The sequence below is a fragment of the Malurus melanocephalus genome, unplaced genomic scaffold (assembly GCF_030028575.1).
Source record: "Malurus melanocephalus ecotype Western Australia unplaced genomic scaffold, MMel_1.1 scaffold_156, whole genome shotgun sequence".
NCBI classification, from domain to species: domain Eukaryota; kingdom Metazoa; phylum Chordata; class Aves; order Passeriformes; family Maluridae; genus Malurus; species Malurus melanocephalus.
In genome coordinates, this window is record NW_026623388.1 from 1,605,981 (window position 1) to 1,628,104 (window position 22,124).

The following is a 22,124-nucleotide window of genomic DNA, read 5'->3' on the forward strand; positions in this document are numbered from 1 at the left end:
TTTTCTCTCCCTTGAAGACACTCTCAGGTATGGCAAGAGAACCACAGCAAGGAYGATATTAAAGCCACAGACTATGGCACCCACTGGATGAGGCATCACTGCCCTCCCACAGACATCCTGAGCCCTGGCCCCCAGTGACAATTTCATCTTTTTCATCTCTTAGGAATAGAATATACAGTCCCTCCACAAAGGTGCTGTGAAGAGCACCGAAACGACAAGACTGACACATTCAGGTAGGATTGTGTCATAAGTCACAGGAGAATCACACCTTTATTCATGAAAGGCTTTGAAATCCTTTTGAGGAATGCAGTGAGGATTCAGGCAAAGGGAAGTATACTTAGCAAGACTTTGGGTGCCAGTTGGTGCTCCCTTTGTTACCTGTGGCAGGCAGGTGAAGAAAAGGGCCTCTAAGGTAAACCTGCTCCCTGATGGATAGAGAAATATGCAGAGCTGGAATGTGTAGCCTATTTAATCTCAGAAAGAATGTGAATCTCTGACACGGGGAGGGAGTAGGAAGGGGGAGAAGCAGGATTGGATGTACGGGTCACAGAATTTTCTGTTGCAATACCATCCTCATCAAAGACAATGCACAGTGGTAAATGATGCAGATTACCAACTCCCTAAGCTCTCACAGGGCTTTACAAACTTCCACCAAAAAGAAACTTTTTACAAGTGAACCACTTATTTCCTTTAAATATGTAGCCTGTATAATCAGAGTCTTTGAAGTAGGGAGACAGATGATCAGGATTTGCCTTTTGATCTTTCCAAATTGTTTTAGCAAGTAACAACTATGCCTGAAGTCTTTTCTGGGAAACTTTATTAGCAACGATATTTACAACAATCTTAGAGACCAAGGTTCTCTTAGTACTRCTGTTAAATAATCYTCCAGAAACTGAAATCTTACAAAGCAAACTTARRGTCTACAAATAACAKCATGAATTTKATGTAAATTCACWTAAAATCCCCAATCAAATSAGCTACAGTTCTATTCAATGCTCTGTACATATTCACATTAAAAATATTCACAGGATCTGTTGGATTCATGCAGATCTGTTTTGTTCTCAATTTGTCTACTTGTACCCAACTCAGGTCAATGGATCTTGCAAGAGAACCTCTAGATCAGAGAACAGATCAGGCTCTGAAGCCAGAAAGGACTGACTTTATCAGTAAACCATAGACCCCTTCACATTTACAAAAGAGCAGAACAATCTTCCCAGTTAGAAGCTACAGCTGTTCCACTGATTAGAACGAGTGCAATGATAATTTTTACCAAAGGCAACTTAGAGARGCTTCCTCTCCTTTGTGGAGGGCTGTGCTCACATTTCACATTCTACACAGCTCCTGAAATTAACAGAAACGTTCACAGCCACTGTTTTAGACAGCCCATACACAGAAACACTGCGGTTTGAACAAGTGAAACGGGATTTTTTTACCTTTTGTTTTCTGTCCTCAAGACAAGGAAAACAAAATTGCTTCAGGCAATCTTCCTAACCCACGCTTATGCAGCAAAAAAAGGGAAAATAGCCCACTTGTGAAAACATAGTTATCATCTACATTTTATTGAGGAAAGCCTACAATTCATTAACTGCAGCAACTGGAATGCAGAAATTGTTTTAAAAATTTGTTTTCAAGCGATTTCTGGGTTAAAGAAGAAAAAAATAACAATTCTGGGTTCTTCCCCCAAAATAGCTATTCTGATAAATTAAATCTATTTTTATGAAAATATTTATGAGTAAGATTACAGTCTTCTTACAGCTGAAAAGTGAAATGGTTTATTGGAATAATGAAAGTAATGTTAAACTGTGAGCTAATAATTCCACTGGGGTACTTCGGTGATGTCAGATACACGAAAGAAATTTGCTAAGCCATAATACACCTAAAAATGAAGTAATTTTCTATTCATTAAACACCTGAAATTGGTCACAGTTAAGAGGGAAAAATAAAATAATGGTTTACAGTTACACTTAACCCTCTACCACCGCACCATTTCAACTTCCTGCTAGAAGCAGACGGGCAATCATACAAAAGAATTTGAAATACAGAAGACTTCTGGGCAGGGGAGTTGCTGCTGCTTTTCAAGGTAGCATTTCAGCTTTTTATTTACAGACTGAAGCTATAAAAAGTTACAATCACTTCTCAAAAGTCAAATGGCAGCAGCATTCAGCACAAAACAGCTCCCTGCCTTTACCTTGTTTTTATTCCTTCCTTTATGTTTTAATGGCTTATTAACACTCTTTAAATGRAAGAACGTGTTTTTCTTTTCTCTCATCCTCTGAAATGGATTTAGAGCATGAATCCTTTAACAAAAGACAAATTGCAGAATCTGGAAGAAGTGAGGTAGTGTGGCTCAGGTGTAAAAAAACCCCTGCATTTAAGTGCATCTCATGTTGCAAGTGTAGAAAAGCACTTATGAAAACACCAACATTGATTGGCTCAGAAGTGAAACTCTGGGAAGACATTTGGGTAGCCTGGATTTTTCACCTTCATTTGTGTCCACTTTGGTATCTGCAATTAAATGCTTTCCCTGATGTTGTCCATCGCACACCTACAGAGGTGCTTCAGACAACCGCAGGAGCAGCTGCTCAGTGCAGTGGGGCYGTTGGGCAAAAGTTTTCTTCCACCAGCAGACACGAATTCCTTGGGCCAGAATTGTGCATCCATGCTCACAAAGCTGCCCTGTGTTTTACCATATACAACTGCAGTACATCAGAAAATGCATAAGTAACTCCCCAAAAAAGGATTTTCTCTTCTTTCAGCAAGAAAAGGCGCAGCTAAGGAGAATAAGGGTTCAATTTGTCTCCCTTATCAGAAAAGAAAGATAAAATATGACTACACAATTCCTACCTAGGGACTGTATTAATTGAGAACCCAGCTTAATGGAGATGAATGGCTTGAAGCAGCAAAATTAAAAGAACAAACAATGCTGGTAACCAGTGGGAAAAAAMCACCAACAGACACAGTGGATTTTCYATTTTTGGTGCCTTTCAGAGCTTTTATGGAAGAAACATTGGTCTGTCTAATACAAGCCACAGACACCAAAAAAAATCACAGAAACTGGGTGGCTTAAAACTGCACACCTGCTTTGAACTACACTTCGGGGACAAATTCTGGCCTCCTTTTGACAAAAACTGTTTCCAAAGAACCTGTCTGGAACAGCACCCAAATAGAGTTTCTAAAACATCATTTCACCGCAGTGGCCACACTGGTTATCTTCTTGACAAAGAAATCCATTGGACACCAGCCTGGCAGAATAGGAAGTCAAGAAAGAATCTAAACTTATAAATGCAAACCTCATGTACATTCCCTACAAAAAGAAATGCTTCATAATTACCTTTTTCTTCAAGTTTTGTAACAGTGACTTAAAACCAAAACTCCTCAATCTTCCACACTGCAGATTTGGAATCCACTGTTCAAAGCAAAACTGAGTCTCTCCTTTAAATTACTGTATCATTTTCTGTAAAAAGGACCTGAACTTTTAAAGTCTGATTTGGCAGACTCAAGAAGTAAATTTAGCTGCAAAACTTAAGTTAGGTACATGCTTAAGTGCTCAGCTGAATTAGTTCCTCATAACACTTTCCTCCTCCACAGCAGAGTTCATGCAGTAACTTTGCTGGTCACTGACAAAACAGCACTTAGACATAGGCGACAACTGTTAAACAGCTTTTCTTCCTACTAGCTTTTGAAATTCATACTTTATTACTTCGTACAAGACAGTAAAAATAATAAAAATAATCAACAACTTTTCATACAAATTAAAAGGATTTAAACCCAAATCTTATCAAAAAGCCAAACTTAAAATCAAACTAAAGGAATACTACATTTGCACACGCTTTTTAAGGTAGAGATTACAATTTTCTTTTTGATATCAACAGGCACTCTTCATTCATCATCTGCAAGAAACTAGGTTAGGTCTCCATAGGCCACAGTCAGAGTTATTAAGTAAGTAAATATGCCACTGCTTCTGTGCCCTCCTTTTATTTCCTTGCTTCTTCAGTCTCCTCTGGCTCTCTCTCTTGATGCTCTCTTTCCCACCTCAATTCTTTCAACTCTTGTCTGTACTTCCGTTCAATGAACCGTTTCTGATGGGCCATCTGGGGGAAGTTATCTGACACAAGGAGAAATATTTTACATTAATAAACAAACTGGCAACAGAGAAAGCCTCAGCTCATTTTGTTTTACACTTTGATGTTATTAGAAGTAGGGGGGAGTAATGTTGTTACCATTTTTACTCATTTATTTGTTATAACACATGGTGAACCAGGACTGTGTTGTAAGGCTTTGGCTTCTTTATGATTTCTTTACATCTGTTTCCCCTGCTACAAAGCACTGCCAAATCTAATACACTCACAAAAATAAAATATAAAATCCTGGTATAGCAACATGGCCAGGTATTACCTGGATTTTACATTCTGTTCCCTTAGCAACAGGTGGTCGATACTGAAAAATGAATGCGAAACTASTATCAATGCTGCCAGGATTTTTTGTATTGTTCTCACTCCAAAAAGTATGAGCCACTGGTTCCAAACATTGTACATATGTTTTCATTATTTTTATTATTGTTTTAGACCATACAGAATTGACTACATACCCCACATTGTGGCAGGGATCCTAATGGAAAAGTAATAGTATAGCACGCTGGAATGCAGTTAAAATCTGTTCCTGGAAAAGTTAATGCTGTGCTGTGTACCAGAAGTCAGCCTCAGTGCAGTCTAAGAGCATGGATGAGTGAAGACTGCCTAAAACAGACTGGACAAGGCTGAGGTGATGCAGAAATAGCTGGGGAGAAGGATGCTCCTGCTTTCAGGCATTTGTCCATTGGCAGACATGAAGGCACACATTAGCGCTGAGGCTGTAAAAACAGCTTATATAACTGAACAGAACTGCTCTCACTTTAGAGCACTGCTCACAGAATGTGATGTTTTCTGCATGAGCAGGGTGCTGACATTCACATGTGTCTGTGCTGTGGAGACCTGCACCCTCCAGCAGTCAGAACACAACGGGGTGACGGAGCATGTGACAGGCTGCAGTTGGTGGCAAATCCTGCTGGCATGACACAAAGCTCTGGGATCAGCAATGGCTCCCTATCCAGTCTGAGATGAATGCAAAAGGTTACTACACTGACCTTTACAGCCATAAACAAATTTGGTAGATGTCTTGGCAAAGGATGGCTCTCTCTCTCAATGGCTATTGAGAGAGAATTCAGCTGAGGCTTCTCAGGGAGGAGCACCTTGGCACCAAGCTTTTTCCTTCTTGGCACCAAGCTTTTTCCTCCTTTTCCTGAGTCCCAGGCAGCATGGATTCTCAGCTAGAGAATATGGTGCAGAAGCCACATAAACTGCAGGAGTTTGTGGTAGAGCAGAATAACTTTCTACTGCTTYGTTTTATTGGCCAGTGAATTTTGTACCCTTTATTATATATACTACAGGAATAAAAGGTTTATTCATCAGTTATTTACAACTTGGGCATAGGAAAGTGTATTTATTTAAACAAGAAAGCTATCTAAACAAAATTGGTTTTAAATTGCTGTTGTTTTTAAAAACACTAGTGCTTTGTTTAATGGAGTTCTGGGATATTTTGTTGCTCGTGTGCCCCATAAAATGAAAATCAGATTTTCAGCACTGTGCCTATAAYGTGATTCTTTAAGAACTCAGCTCGGTAGCAACCTGTTCTAATATGTTTAGGAYGGTAAGAAGGAAATTCATGTAATAAATTCATCGTGGCTATCATATGTATAGGCATATGAAAACTACTTTCACTTGAAGTTAACTACTTATGCATTAACAAAATCCAACAAACAAACCACAAACAACTCCAATCCACAATGTTATAAATAATTGAACCCTTAAGGTGCCCTTAAGGGTTGTGTAACCTCCATCCCTAAAGATAATCAAAACTTGACTGGCAAGGCACACAGAAACTAACTTGAAAGTTGGCTCTGTTTTGAAGGGCAGCAGGAGCACAGACCYCTAGAGGTCTATGGTATTTAAACAAATCTGTATGTCAGAAGAGAGCTGTGAAGCCCTTGGATTGATAGGCCATGAAACTCACAGCTCTCCTGAGTGGTGATACTGTCACAAGAAAATTCACTCAAAGAMAACTTCAGCAACATCTTGCAGATACATAGCAGAGAGGGGAAGTTACRTTTTTCTTCTTGTCAAATTTACTGGTGGTGAGAACTATACGCTTAGAAGATGGATATAAAAATGTATCTGAACTACAAAGCTTCGTTGCCTTCTGAAATTTTTTAACTCCTGAATTTCCAGATGCAGAGATAAGAGATTAAAACCTTTGACATCTGAGGAACTGCATGTGTCTCCTTTAAATGAAATGCAAAAAATGGACTTGCCATGTTCTCCTCAATAGAGAATTTTTGCTGCACAAAATGCTTGTAATCTATTTACTTACTTAACCTTGTTTTCTAAGGTTGCATTTTCCTCCTTCCCTAAATTAAAGGGTGAGACAACCAGAGCATCAGAGACTATGCAGTCTTATCCCACTGCATACTTAAGCATGGATAACATCAATGAAACTTCATTGCACTGGGCTCCCTTGAAGTTGCACCCTCTGCAGGTGATCAACTCTCTTTAACAAATACCTGTTGGGATCATATTAACTTCAACTGCGACAAAACTGTCCTGAAAGTACCAAGAGGAAAACCTGCTGCTTAGAAGCTGGCAGCATTCAGCACATGTGTTCTGTTCAAAAYTTATCCCCCACAAGACCTGCATCTTGCCTCACTAAAGAGCAAGGAAATAAACAACGAATTCTTTGTCAYCCAAATATCTTACATTTTTCAAGTGCGTCCATTGCAGCTCCCATTTCTGCTTGCTGAATACTGTGAAAGCCAAACAAAAACATGTTAAATGAGATCTAAAGTGTACTGAATAAACTAAAATTTCTGTCAAAGTGGAGAACTAGCTACTTTTCTGTAATGAAACTTTTCAGATAACCAGCAGCTAATAYTTCCCGGAGTGTATGATATATCACCCTCTCCATAAGCATGTGAGAAACAGAGCAACAGCTCCAGTAAAATGTTTTTTAACTTAGATCAATAAAAATAACAAAATATTCTAGTCCACTCTTACCTAAAGCATTTGCTTTTACTTGAGAGAAAAAAWGGAATAAAACCACAGGTGTGTGAACGGTAAAAAACCAATGACATTTTTATAACCACCACCAGATTTGGTAGCATGAAGATGAGATTTTTGGGGTTCGTGGGTGCAGTCTTCAAACCCTTAGAATCATTCCAAAATGCCTAGAAGTAGTAACATCGGGGGAAAAAAAAGTCTGTAACAGTGTTATACTCTTAAATTGTACACTAATCCAGGAGCAATCCCAAGACAAAGACACTATTTCCTGGAAGCTGTTCTACATTTTCCAGTCTGAGAGCCACAAATATTCCAAGTCTGAGAGCCACAGWTAGTTAGTATTGCTAGCCAGCTTGAAGGGCAAGTTCAACAAAAAAARCTTAGGATCCAACATTATACCGACATTGAACCCTTCAGGTATTCCTAAAGCAGAAAMGTTTGAAGAAGGCTCCACAGCTTTCCTTTTCTAAGGCAAACCACACAATGTCTATCTCCATGGCCAGTCATTTTGGACACCACCACACTCTAAYACCATATGATTAATTTGTTACTATACCTTGGACCTTTACCACATCCTATTCTTTCCCCTTTAAAGTAAACAGCCACTGTGTATGTCCTGGCATGAGAAGGTCCCACTGTCTGCAAGGTCCTGAAAGAAGAAAGATTTTATTCAAGCAGGGAGTATTAAAACACAGACTCTGCTTGTGGCACATAGATCACCAAGCTTTTAGTCTGGTCAATACATACAATGCAATTAATGCAAAATGTAGAGCAAGCGTTGAAGGATGTCTGTATAGATCACATTAACCCAGAGATTACTGGAACAGTATTTATATCAATATTTTTATTCCTCCAGGCTCACTCAGGGGCACCATATGAAAATTAAAACTTTATTTAACCTGTAAGCAAAAATGCAAACTATTACATGAAGTGTTCAAACGCTGTGAAAACACTTGCAATAAAGTAATCAATTATGCATAGCTGTGCAATTGCAAATAATCACAACCATACAATTATGTGAACACTAAAATTTTAGTCCCTGAGACTTTTGCAGGTAGCAAGGTTACATTAGATACAGTAGCTCTCTGCACACTGAATTATCACAGTACAAAGAAATTTTCCATCAGCTTTGAAAAGTTAGTTTGTCACAAAACAAAACTTTCCATTTGACCTAAAGTCTAGGACATACATCAACAACCATCTAAAGGGGGGAAAGGTAATTCCCTAGATGTGCAATGAATTGCTTCTTCTGCAATTTCTCACTGCTGTCCCAAATCTCTCCCCACTTTCAGATCAAGTTCTGCCCGCTACCTTGTTTCTTTTTAGAAGGAGCACRAATTTCACATCAATTTTTAAAGTATCTAACTAAAGTACTCTATCTCACTGCGCACTGTGACAAGAGCAAATAAAACCCACCCTAAATTTAAAAGCAATAGCACTGACGGCCGTGAAAGAGATAACCCCAAGGAAAGGAATTTAAAAAGATAATAGGAAGATAACAGAGTATTACTAGGTCTGAGCTGTTTGATAAAAATCAATTTATCATCACAGCAAAACAAAACAAATGTTTGTTACTTTGTACTAAGTGGTTTTTACAAAAATGGGGAATTGTTTTCACTGCATTCATCCCCGTCACTCAGGACAAAGCCCCGAACCCTCACACAGAGACACGGAGGAGTCAGACCTGCAGAGCACCGGCTGCAGTGTTAAAGGATGGCACTTCTGAAGTGCAGTTTGTGTCACTGTCACTGTACTGCTGCAGTGCACTGGAAACCTTGTTTCTGTACATGAGACAAATGCACTTAGACTTTCATTCTTCCTATCTTTTTGATATAATAATCCCAACAACACAACCCTGCAGCTCTCATAGCTTTTCTCTCTTCTTTTGGGGGCTAACCCTGCACCCTTTCCTATGTTAATGGAATGGATATGGATGCAATATCCAGCCTAAGGTTTATTATTTATTGTCTCTTTGAAGCAGCTATTACACTATTTAGCAACTGAAAGCAAAAAGGGAGATCCATCCCATCCAGCTTCAGGTATCTAACTGAGGTGTACAAGCTAACAGGTTCAATGCCCTGTGTTCTATCACTGAGCTGAGCTGCACAGCAAAGATCTCCTAAACTTGTGTTGCCCTTGAGTGCCTGACTGTGGATGAGAAACAGTGCCTACAATCAGGAGGTATAACATAAAGCATTATTATGTTTGCATAATAATGTCAAGAAATCAGAATCTGTTACTGAGAACTGAATGGAGATATCTTGACCTCATAGCAAAAGCACCATTTRTTTAACTCTTTTCATTTAATACTGCCCTTCTGTACACCAGAAGAAAAACAAATACAGAATTATGCCAATTAAATACTCCAACATAAAAACTGTATTTTTCCCTTACAACTGTAAAGGTAAAATGCTTACTAACTCTTCCTTGTCATGAGCTTGAAACACCTATACCTTAGATAACACTGGCTCAATATTTTCCATCTTCAGAGAGACTAGAGGGCTTGGATAACAATGATATAAAYGAACTGTGAGAAAAACATAAGGCAACTTCCATGTATATGAAGCAAGACTCATAATTAGCTGGTATCCATAACATGCCAGTYCTTACTTGTAAAGAGGAATGTCTGGCTCCTTTCCTTCTGTCCTGAGAGTCAAGCAGCACTGCTGAAGCTGAGATTTTGGATCATTCCAATCTTGATTTAAAATAAACTCCTGTAAGACATTCACAAAGATAATTTTATGATTGTGAGATTGTAGTAGGAGTCTCAAATGCAACATTCTGTTAAAAAAAAAAGTGGCAGGAAACAGGAAAGTAGGAAATTGACTGATCTTACCTTTAGCCGTGGAAAAAAGCAAACATTCATGAAAGTGTGAACGTATTCCAAATCTTTATCAATGTATAGGGCAGCAATAAAGGCTGGGGGGGAAAAAAAAAAAGTACTGTCACCCATCCAAGGAGAACATTATTGGTGTGCACTTTTAGAAACAAGTACCTCTGAGTACTTTAAAGCCATATTCAATTACGTTTCACAGCAGTGATCCGATGAGGGTATTATCCTGAATACTCAGGAAAAAAAAATCAAGTTGGCCAAGAGATTAAGTGATTTACCCAAATCCACCCAGTCATTTACAGTGCTAGAAACAACACTCTGCTCCTAATCTCACATTTTAACTAGGAGACCATGGATACCTGCAAATAAATCACTACTGGGTAACATAAAATAATTTAGATATAAATCACTCCTGTTTGTGTACTATTTTCATTTGCTTAGAGGATTTTGCAAAAGCCAAGTGGTCTGAATGCCTCACAWAATATATCAAAATATACAAGACAGGGATTTAACTTTCTTTGCAGAATATTTATCACTGCTTCCACTTTCTTTGGAAAGAAGGTAGCACAAACTTCCAAAAATGGACTAAAACTAATTTCATTTTCATGTAGCCTTCCCTCTTGTGGAACGACCATATTAAAGCCTCCTAAAATGCAGACAAATGAACCAAAGAAATAATCACCTGCTGAAGGAATGAACTACTTTGTCTTCCAACAGTGTCAAGAACATATTAATTAAACACTGAAACTGCTGTTAAATAGCTCAACTCAGAGTATAAGCTTTAACTTTGAAGACATGTTTTTGACCTGGTCATCATGACCCCTCAATTTCTAAGCCTTCAGCTTTCCATCTGCAATTATGCCTCCTTCATGCTTTCAWACAGACTTCAAAAATCTAGGCTAGTCTTCAAAAATCTGGCTTTCAGAGGTATAGGCATAATTCATTCGGAAACCTGAACATGCATTTTTAATAGTGATTTAGGGGATTTCTAATGGCTTTTTTAAACAAGCCCCAAGGAAAAGGAAGTCATTGAGGACTAAGTTGTTACAAGCAAATTAACTCACATTCCAAGAGATCAGCCAAAGTCTTAGTCCGGAGTGTTACAGGTCTTTTTGTCTTGTCATTAGTGATGGCAAACTCTTGCATTCCCAGCTCTTCTGCCACCTTGGCCTGTGTCCGGTTGTTCACCAAAGAACTTCTCAACAGCTGCAACAGAAAGAAGTTCCATTCTATAGTAAAAATTACCAAAAACAAACTACAAAACCTATGGAGAGATGAGGAGAAAAAATTACTTTTATCTTTGCAGTTTCTAACTTCTCCCAGTTTACTGACATTTGTTTCAGGGAACCTCCAATGATTTCTATAAACATACTCTCTGTCATTCTGTCTACTGSTAATGATTTTTCCTTCTCTTTCAATTCTTCTCACCAATCTTTTATTTATTCTATAGAAAAATTACTAGTGTATATGCATCAGGCATTTAAAATTCTTCTTAGTGAGCTTCTCTGCAATTATATACTACCTCTTCATGAGTCCAGTACTTTCTCAGCTGATCTGCAGTTTTCTACTTTAAGTAATACACAGTTGTACACATTTTTCCACATAAAGTGTAAGTAAACAATGCTCTAGAGTCTATGGAGCAGTCCCCAGTGTCCACCAAAAAATAAATAAATAGGCAGTGATTACAACAAATACACATTAAAGCAAGATAGTGCAGTGTTTCAGAATAAGCAGATGAGGAAACTGCTCCATTCCTTTGGTCAGAGAAAAGAAAAYAGAGTTGGACAGCCTGTATGGACTATTTGCTCTGCTAGAAGGCAGCACACATGAGCCAATGCATTTCTTCCTGTTTGTTTACTTTTTTGCTTTAAATGGAACAGGAAATGGAGCAGGAGATGGGGTAGAAGTAAAGAATGTCTCTCTTTTCCACTGTTTATGTGCGATTCTAGAGTCGAGACGCTGCACACACATTTTTTTTCTCTCTTTGTCTCCCGTATCACATTTGCTCAGCTTATTAGATCCAAGTTATATGCTACCTGGCTCCAGCATGTCAACTCAGCTTATGAAAAATCAAGATTTATTTTCTGCACTTGATAGTTCATCTCTCACAACAGATAAATAAAGAACAGTATGTTCATAATTTGTTTTTCAATGATGTATGAAGCAGATACACACAACCTGATCTTCATAAACTAGGCAGACTGCAGATAGCATTATTACCTGCCTCCCTAACCTTTGTTTAAACTCATTTTCTACTTGTTCCTTTTCAAAATTCTTTCCTTTTATGACCTTAAGATAAATAAACCATACTTTCCCCAACAATAWCCTAAGTACCATATGTAACCTACGAGACAGAAATGCAGTGTCCCATGACAAAAATCTGTTTCTTGTAATAGAAGAAGAAGGATTTCTTTTGTTTTCAGATTATTTTGATAGGATCTGTAATCATGATTAGTAGTATCATAAAGAGCAACTTATACACTTCCCAGTGAATTAGAGAGARAAAAAATATCCCAGTTATCCTTTTAGCATTGTGGTTATCAACTTGCTGTGTATTAGAATTTGCTTCCTCCACAAGTGTGACCTAGCAAGAAACTCAATTCCCCTTAATGATACAGACACAGGTCCTGTGCCTTTCCAGCACTTTTTTAGAGTCTCTACTCTGGTAACACACAGCCTGCACCATTGCAGATGCTGTGACACATGACAGGTGCAACTAAAGCTTGACTCTACTACAAAACTGGGTTTTTTTTGTTTTTTTTTTTAATTCTTCCATCTTCACCCAGCATACTACCACTCATGACAGTACCAGAAGAATGCACCCATAATCCAGTACTGGAGAAGCTGTATCTTCCAACCTTCAACAAAATGTCAGCTTCTTTTTTGGCACATTATTTGGTCATCTCCACATATGGAGATGAGACTATGTTCTCCTTTCTTCTTAAATATAGTTAATTTAAAGGCATCTCTCCACAAGCAAACACTCCACACTGGGAAGCCAGTGCACTGCCAGTCAAGTGGAATCATTGACCAAAATTGCCCTCAACACAASAGACACCATCTAGGTGAAGCTCTACTATTACTTCAAATATAAGTATGTTCTCAGATGACAGGAGAAAGGCTCAGTGTTTGCTGGTTCTCTCCAGATTCCACTTTATCAGTCTCCTTTCTCCCATGTCTCATTTCATTTGTCCTCAATTTTAAAAACATTTTAAGATAATTTTCTTTGTCTCTGCACACACATCTCCTCAAATTTTATTTTATGCATTGCCTACTTCTTCATATCTTTATGTCTTTTCAGCATCCACCTCATTCTAACTTTGCAGTTTTGCYTAAAAACCTTAAGTCTGCAACTTGTACTTGCCACCTCACTAATCATTACATGAAGCAACACAAAGACATTCTAATCATTGTTTGGAGTATTTACACTTAACAGAAGCAAGATTTTATATCCTCCTGGCCATATAGTTCTTGCAAGATTTATCTTTTAACACCATGGATGTCTAATTCTCAAAAGTCATGTAGAAAGCAAAAAAAACCACAGGGATTTACATCTTGTCTCCGGAATGGYGCAGAAGAATTCACACAAATGTAGTTGAAACTTAAGAAATGGTGAAGAAAAATTCAAGTTAATCATAGAGTGTATTTTTTTTGTCTTGTTATCAGCTTTAGCCCAAAAGATCCAAGAATCATATTCTTGATAACACACTGGCTGCTGGAGACTCAGCACTGCCAATCCTTTATTGATATGAGAAAACCACTCTAAAATTAGATTATTTCCTAACTTTAACTAGAATACTCGACTCACATTCCTGATACATGTATTGCTTTTTCATTGCTTATTTGCACACAAAGCCACAACTGTCCAGCTGCAGTACTAAATGAAGCAATCAGGAAAAAAATATATATACTATCACACTGTGTTTAAAGTACTGCAAATTGTTAAAATATCCCCAAACTGAGTTGTTCAAAGCCCAGGYAAGAGAGGCTAAAAGGCTACAGCAATTAACAACAGATGATTATAACTATAGTAAAATTAAGTTCAAAAGCTACCACAGGAGCTCCAGATTGAAGACAAGAGACAAACAAAACCAAAATAAATTGTAAAAGCCTTTTACCAAGATGTATAGCTCTACCTGGTTCAACAGATGGAAGTCAGAAATTAAAAAAAGTCATGGGATACACCTATCTAAATAAATGGTTTAAGACACCCATCTTTAAACCAGAACTAGTCTCAGTCCTCAGTTTCATCACTGACACCTTTAAAATTTTGGATCCATTTCACACACTGAACAGAAATTATTGCAGTGGGCTCATAAATCACTATTTTCTATTCATTGCAGTGCTCATGACTTAAAATTAACAAAACYTTATTAAGAGCAGTGGTTGCTGAGGCTTCTTTTATTAATCAAACTCAGAATAATTCACTAGCTGTTCCGATAATTTCAGTCTCCATCCCACTCTTGCTCTTATGGAGAATATGATTGATGGCAGTCTCACCGTTAAGTGCCCTTCATGATGATCGGGGAAATGTATGAATAAATACTCTGTGGCTACCAACTGCATTATGGAGTCACCCAGGAATTCCATCCTCTGGTTGTGGCCTCTGAAAAATGAGACATCAATGCAGCAAAATCAATAAGCACTCAGTGAGGAAAAAACCAAAACCAGCATGCACACACAAATTAAAATGAAGAGTGATTTGAAAGTGAGCCTTGCTCATTTCCAAACACATTTAAGACAATTTTTCAGTGTTAATCAGGTGAGATGAAAACACAGCTCATTACTGTAGTAACATCAACTTTCAGGCAAAAAGCAAATTGGGATAGCTACAACTAAAYGCAATCATTAAAACACAGATCACTGACTAAAAGAAGGAGAASAGCAGTTGACATCAAATCTGTAACAGGACAAGATCTCTATCTCAAACTTGTTTTAAGAAAGTGAACTAATGAATGCAGCAACTAGAACAGAGAAAAATATCCGTCMATTCACAAGAAAGAAAAGGATCAGGGTTTAAACTCATACAAGATCCTAGAGAGGGTAACCACTGATATGAAGCTTAACAAGGGCAAGTGACAGATTCTTTGTCTGGGACAAGRCAACCCTGGTTGTGTGTATGGAGTATGGGAATGAAAGGCTGGAGATCAGCAACGTAGAAAGGGGGTTCTGGTTGATGGCAAGTTGAACACAAGCCAGCAGTGCCCTGGCAGCCAGGAGGGCCAACCATGTCCTGGGGGGCATCAGGCACAGCATCGCCAGCCGGGCAAGGGAGGGGATTGTCCCTCTCTGCTCTAACCTGGGGCAGCCTCAGCTCGAGTGCTGGGGGCAGCTTTGGGTGCCACAAGATAAAGAGGACATGAAGCTCTTAGAGGACATCCAAAGGAGGCCAACAAAGGAGGAGCAGCTGAGGTCACTTGACCCATTCAGCCTGGAGGAGACTGAGGACAGATCTCATTGCAGAGGGGAGGTGGAAGTGCAGGTACCCATATCTTCACTTTCATGACCAGAGAAAGGGCTCAAGGAAAAAGCACGAAGGTGAGTCAGGGGAGGTTTAGGCTGGATATCAGGGAAAGGTTTTTTACCCTAAGATGACTTTTAAGGTGGTTTATCACCGGAAAGGCTCCCCAGGGAAGTGGTCACAGCATTGAACCTGTCCAAGTTCAAGAAGTGTGGGGACAACACTCTTGGGCACATGGTGTGATTCCTGGGGTGCCCTGTGCAGGCCCAGAAGCTGGACTTGATGATCCTGATGGATTCCTTCCAACTCAGCTTATTCTATAATACTGTTTGCTTGAAAACAGGGCCTTGGCAAGCTTCAGAACACAAGGGCTGTGCTTGGACCAAAGARCGTAATTTTACTTCTTTTCTCTTCTCAAATGCACCTCCAGGTATGTTTTGCTACTGCCTCAGGAGTGATGTACAAATATCAGTGATGAAGAMAGCTCAGAATAAACACCAGGATAGGTCTCCAACATCTCCTACAGTCTTTCCCAGGGTATTCACTACTGACTACTGTCAGAGGGGGAATACTGAGCCAGGTGGGCTTGTGAACATAGCTGCTCTATTCTCTTCCAGTCAAGACATGTAACATAGTCTGTTTACAAAAAGGCAATCTGGAAAACTCTAACAGAAGGGCCAACAGAGCTCATTGAGGACTCTTGCTGTGTACTCACAGAGTCAGATGGTTAAAGCCTACGGTCCTCAGAGTGAACGCGCGTGCCAGAAGCCGAACATGAGTAAAGATGACTCCAATTGCCTCCTCAAACTCCGTAAGCTTCTGAAGAACTGGAGAGGTCTCAATGAGTTGCCTGTCAGTATTCGACTCCTGCAGCTGCAAGAAAAATGAAGTGCAAGTAATGAGCAACTCAGACTRCTGCAGACATTTACAGCCCCCACTAAGTCGAGGGCAAAGAATACAATGAACAAGTTCTGTGGACAGCTGAACTGAGAAAACCAAGTTTCCCTCTGCCTTTCAGTCTTCGATAATTACCACTCCAGTGTATGCTTTTTTAACAGCTGAGGCATTTRAACAAATCCATTATATGTCTCTACATGTGGATGACATATAATAGAAACTTTCACAAAACATGAACAATTGTACATGTCTGCATTTTCTAACATCATCACATTGTTTGCAACTGAGAAAGATTAAAAAATAATTAGAATAGGGCTGGCAGACYGACAGCATGTCAGGAAGAGACAAAACCCAAATCAATTTCTCTCATTTTCCTTCAGTATCAAAAATAAAGAATAAATATTTTGCATGTGAACTTCAAAAGGGCCTCCTAACACCAGAAAATTTAAATTATTGCTTTGGGTCAGTATCTTTTCTAATCAATTTCTTGGCTGATGTCCTTGATGTGGTGACACTGTTAAATGCCTTTGAGGAGCTGGGAAATGGATTCAGCATTTCCTCCAGGCACTCTGAGCATCACTTTGGTGTAGTAATGCCTTAGAGAAGGAATCATCCAGAAGAGGACGCCTAAAAGAAAAGTAAGAATAGCCACAGCTTTTAAATTGGCATCAAGATAAATTTTGGTTGTTGTCTGCCCCTTTTCTATTAATTGATTACATTCAATTTGTCTTTTTTCTGTACTGAGTTTTCAGCTCACATTTTCATAGAGCTACATATCCTTGCACCAAAACCCCACACTTGGTGGTAATTGTCATTTTGGAGTTCAGCTGCATGTGGAGCTGAGACTGCTTTTTGCTTCCTCATGCACAGCCCTTGTTATTTACCTACACAGAATTTCATCTGCTTTTTTCAACTCCACAGTGAGTCACCCTTGTGTTCTCACAACCAGAGTGTAATTCTTCAGTCTGCTGTTGTCCCTGCTACCTGGAATAATTTGGTATTGTCAACAAACTGCCACCTCACTGCTCATCCTCCTCCCTAAGCTGTCGATGAGAACAGCCTGTACTTTAGCAAAGATCCCAAGGGAAATCTGCCAGTGATCRCCATTCCTTGCAAGATGTGGTCATTTCAGTCCTGTTCTTCATTTCTTATGTTTCAGCCATTCCTTTAAATCTTGTAGGGACTGATAGTTTTCACCAGGGCTGCTTCTTTTTACTGCTTCTTAGAAAAAAACCCCAAACTTTCCTGACTGTCTTTCCAACAGCCTCTCAGGAAACCCAGCAAACAGTATCACCTGCATTATCACATACTTTTTTGTCCCCTAAAATTTCCTATTCCTTTGCGAGGTAGGACTCATCTTTGCATATTAACTCTTTCTAAAGAGTCCATATTTATCCAGATGACCACTAATTATCTTTTAATAACCATTTCTACATACTTGGCTACTGCCAAATACACAGAACTGAAGGTCTGTAACTCTGTTCTTACGCAGAGCATTTTTTAATTATTGGGATCTCAGTTGGTATATTGTTCCAATGACTTTTAGTAATTTTCAAAATGCCCTTTTTCAGGCCAGCTGTGCCCAAAGGTCAGCCTGAGCTGCCTATATTTCACCTAATGGCAAAACCACCTACAACAGTTTTGGGATATGGAAAAAAATATTTTTCATCACACAAGTTAAGGTAATAGTAAGAAATTTTAAGCTTCACACACTGACTGTCATCAATCTTTAAGTAGAGGTCAAGTCTTTTTTGTGAAAGAGAYGAAAAGGTTAAAATAATGTAAGAGAAAAGAAAGAAATTCAGAGTAAAAACAATCTTCTTTGGAGCTTGTGCCACCATGCAGGACAGCTGGTATTGAATCTCAAAAGGCTATTAGGAGTCTTTTGCATTTACACTTACAGGGATGTGGCTGTAAAAATTCTTCACATGCACTGATTTGTTGAACTTTTTGGCCATGCACCCATTGCTGTGCTTGCAGCACCCCTGAACACTCCTGCTTCCACTGAAGACAAGGAGCTACAGGGCAGAGAGGMTCTGCAACCTGCTCTACATCTGCCCCACAATTCGGTCAGGGAGCAAGGATYAAGAAATCATTCTCCCTTCCTCCAGCCTCATAAACTGACAACTTGAGAACTTGTATCCTTTGATACATGGTGGTTAAGTTAGCCTTTAGACACCTTCATCATTTTAGTGTTTATRTGGTATTAAAGTTACTGGAATCACTGGAACAACCACACCACCACTGCATGCACACATACATACAAAATCGAAATAAAATCAAATCAAAACTCTCAAGTCATTCAATTTATGTGCCTTCCTACTATCAAAATTTCAGAACTAATTTCAAGTTAAGAAAATGTGTACATAGATTGTTTTTGCACCCTTTTTCCCCAATTTAGAGAATATGAACAAGGAGCTGTCAAAATGTTACCTTTCATTGGATTCATAGGATTGGCACAGGTATATAACAAACACGAGACAAGGAAAGGTGAATGATTAATTCTCAGAAAGGCAGAAACTCACTACTTATTTAAAAAAAAAAACCAAACAAACAAATCACAAACCAAACACAAAGGAAAACATATATATTTTCCTTTGGCTACTTTTTAGCACAATTTCTGAGATGTCATCACAATGGAAACCTATGGAAAAGCATCCCTGAAAATAAAACAGAGCTGTGAAATTTATTACAGAAAGGGATACACTTACTTGGAGTGGGTGTAGTGGATAATTAAGCCATACATCCCGCAGGTCCTGCAAACATTGAGAGATGCCTTTAATGCTCAAGGGAGTCATTTAACAAATTCCACAGTACTAAATAAAATGTCATTACTTGAAATACTGAACTATTTCAGATGCTGACTCTGCTTATTGCAAATTCAATAGTGCTGGCAAACTAATTTTTAAAATCGTGTATTTGCTGTTCAAACTGCCTGTAGTTCTCCCAATTAGCTTGTGTCAAAGAGGTGGAAAAACCCTTGAACCACATAAAAAGTGGTTAAAGGAAGAAAAAGATTTGTTTAAGCCTCAGGACTAACTTTATTTGCAAGTACTGCTCGGTAGCAAGTTTGAGTTCACCAAAGGCAAGGACTGAAAGAGAAAAAAAAAGCCCCGCTTATTTTCTTCTATTTCATAAAGGCTTCCTTCATTACAATCACTGAGCAGCCAATAACCACTGAGTTACAACAGGCTTCCAAATACTTTTATTTTTAATAAACTTTGTTATTTCAGACTCAGAGGAAGGAAAATACTACACAATTCACCCTCTCACTGCTGCCACGTGTGCTGTCCCAGCAGTGGGTGCTTCYCTTCACCATTATACAGCACACGTTCTAACTAACAGCCACCTAAGACACAGCCTGATCCATTCTGAATACTGTAATTATGCAATTGGGAAAATGCTGAATGAAACACTCTTCTTTCTTTCTCCAAATACATATTTAAAGCTTTTAGGGTAGGATGATTAAACTGATGAAACAGTAATAGCTGCTCTGCATGTGCATCATTCCCTCAGAGCCTGATGCCTGGATCCACAGCACCCATTTCTGTCGTTAGAGTAGCACTTTGAATGGAAGCTGCCACATTTCCCACATCACCCATCCTTCTCTACCCTAACCAAGCAACCTACAGCACACCTGAGAAAACACATCGAAGTTTTGCCTGAACCACTACAGCTTGCTTTCTTAATTCAATTTCCAGGAACTACAAATAACAGGTGCAGTACTTCTGTTCATTTGTGATCCTAAAGTAAAACAACAGACAAGAAAGTACATTAACTTATTTTTGAACTGGAAATTAAATCATATAAGCACATAAATACCTTTTCATTGAAGAGCAAACGTCCAAATAATTGTTTTGCCTCTTCTAGGCTTCCCTCTAGATAAACAGCTCCTACATGAGAGGACCAACATGTCAAAGGTCAATAATGCAATTAGTACTTAGAAAATTACCAAGCATGGGAAAGTCAAAGACCTTGGACTTCTTCATATCCAACACATTCATTTTTAAAAGCATGCTTTCTGTAGCAACACCTATTTTTTTGAGAAATTTAAAGCATGTTAAACACCAGCATMAATCAACACTCCTAAAATGCAAAGAAAAACCTGAAATAATTATATCAGTGATAAAAAATGATGCATCCAAAGAGCAAAGTTTAAACAAATTAGCCTAGAAGCTAATGTATTTCCAAAAGTACTTTCCACTAAGCAGCTAACTACACAACTGTGCTGGTTTCAGCACGGGTAGAGTTAATTTTCTTCATAGTGACTGGTAAAGAGCTATATTTTGGATTTATGCTGAACACAGGGCTGATAATACAGAGATGTTTTTGTTATTGCTGAGCAGGGCTCACAAGAGCCAAGGCCTTTTCTGCTTTTCATACTGACATGCTGGGGAGGAGACTGGGAGTGGCTGGGAGGAGACACAGGCAGGACAAGTGACCTTAACTGATCAAAGGGATATTCCAGACCATCTGACAACATAGGCAGTTTATAATTTGCAGGGAAGAAGGAGGAAGGGGGTATGCTTGGAGTGATGGTGTCTGTCTTCCCAAGTCACTGCTACATGTAACAGGGCCCAGCTCTCCTGGAGATGGCTGAACACCTGCTTGGCCATGGAAGCAGTGAATAATTCCTTGTTTTGCTTTGCTTGTGTTCACAGCTTTTGCTTTCCCCATTAAACTGTCTTTATCTCAACCCATGACTTTTCCTTCTTTTACCCTTCTGATTCTTTCCTTAGTCCTATGGGTGGGGGAGTGAGCAAGGGGCTGCATTGGGCTTGAGGATAAACCACAACAATAATATCTGCAGATAGGGAAATCCATGAAATACACTTCAATAATGAGCAAATAATTGCTCTTTATTCTGTACTTCCAACAAGATTACACCCTGCATATAAACGAGGCATCAGGACTATCGCAAAGCTCAAGGTCTTCCTGGTATCGCAATAATTTATTGTCTGAACTGGAAACTACACCTACGCATGTCTCAGTTTCTGGAGATTACGGTTTGTGAAAATTGGAAACTTCTGAAAATCTCAAACTACTGATTGTAAGCATAAAAGCCAACAGAATACACAGCTACATCAAGAATACASAGAAAGGTTCCCACACACAAGAAAAGCATGATTTGCCTTGCCCTTCCCTTCCTCTTTCCTGTTAATTCCTCTCTAGGTCAGCTACTTTGCTTGGACTCTTTAGAACTCTTTATTATGAGAGCACAGAACTTCAAACAGATCCTAGGCAGCCTGCTTGTACTTCTGTTTTTTTTATTTTCATCACAGGGAATAAGCACAAGACTTCATAAAACAGTCTGAAGTAGGAGTTCCAGATCCCACATATACTTTTCATAGTCCCTTAACAAGCTCCCACATTTTAGCTACAGCACTGACAAAATCTTATTGCTCAATTAACTTTCTGAACAACTTTGTATTGGAGGTTAAACAGCAAGCATGCTCTCTCAGCAAATCTCAGTGCTTGCCAAATAGTTCTCACCATTATATCCCAGACAAGCTGAAGCCTATGAACAAAGACACAGATACATATCTAGTGTTCCTCTTCTGTTTGCTTTTTATTTTTAAATTAAAGATCAAAGCRTTCATGGAAAGCAAAATAGAGTTAAAAAGAAAACTCTTATTTCTTGATAAGAGGAAATGCAATCTGGCCCAAGGCAGAGTGCACAGAACTGTTGACATCTAAGCTAACTATGATCTATTTTTCAAAGCAGGACAAAATGCTTTAGGAGCATAAAGACCTGGATCAGGGCTAAACCATTCCCATTGCTAGTAACTAGCACAGCACATTTGGATGAATATGAAATCAAACCAGGGAGATTTTGCTTGCTTTG

The 22,124-nt window shown here is 38.8% G+C and overlaps 1 protein-coding gene across 2 annotated transcripts in view; it reads right to left on the reverse strand.

The window, feature by feature from the left end:
* Positions 1 to 950: 950 nt before the first annotated feature.
* Positions 951 to 22,124, reverse strand: part of DROSHA (drosha ribonuclease III) — a 72,865-nt gene continuing 51,691 nt past the window's right edge. For both annotated transcript variants that reach the window (XM_057371746.1, XM_057371747.1), the window contains 10 exons: positions 20,102 to 20,172; positions 18,991 to 19,035; positions 16,098 to 16,255; positions 14,422 to 14,527; positions 10,986 to 11,127; positions 9,925 to 10,007; positions 9,699 to 9,802; positions 7,645 to 7,737; positions 6,789 to 6,835; positions 951 to 4,105 (listed from right to left, as the gene is read on the reverse strand). In XM_057371746.1, the coding sequence (XP_057227729.1) occupies positions 3,975 to 4,105; positions 6,789 to 6,835; positions 7,645 to 7,737; positions 9,699 to 9,802; positions 9,925 to 10,007; positions 10,986 to 11,127; positions 14,422 to 14,527; positions 16,098 to 16,255; positions 18,991 to 19,035; positions 20,102 to 20,172 (980 nt within the window). In that variant the 3' untranslated portion in view covers positions 951 to 3,974. The remainder of the gene's footprint in view (positions 4,106 to 6,788; positions 6,836 to 7,644; positions 7,738 to 9,698; positions 9,803 to 9,924; positions 10,008 to 10,985; positions 11,128 to 14,421; positions 14,528 to 16,097; positions 16,256 to 18,990; positions 19,036 to 20,101; positions 20,173 to 22,124) is intronic.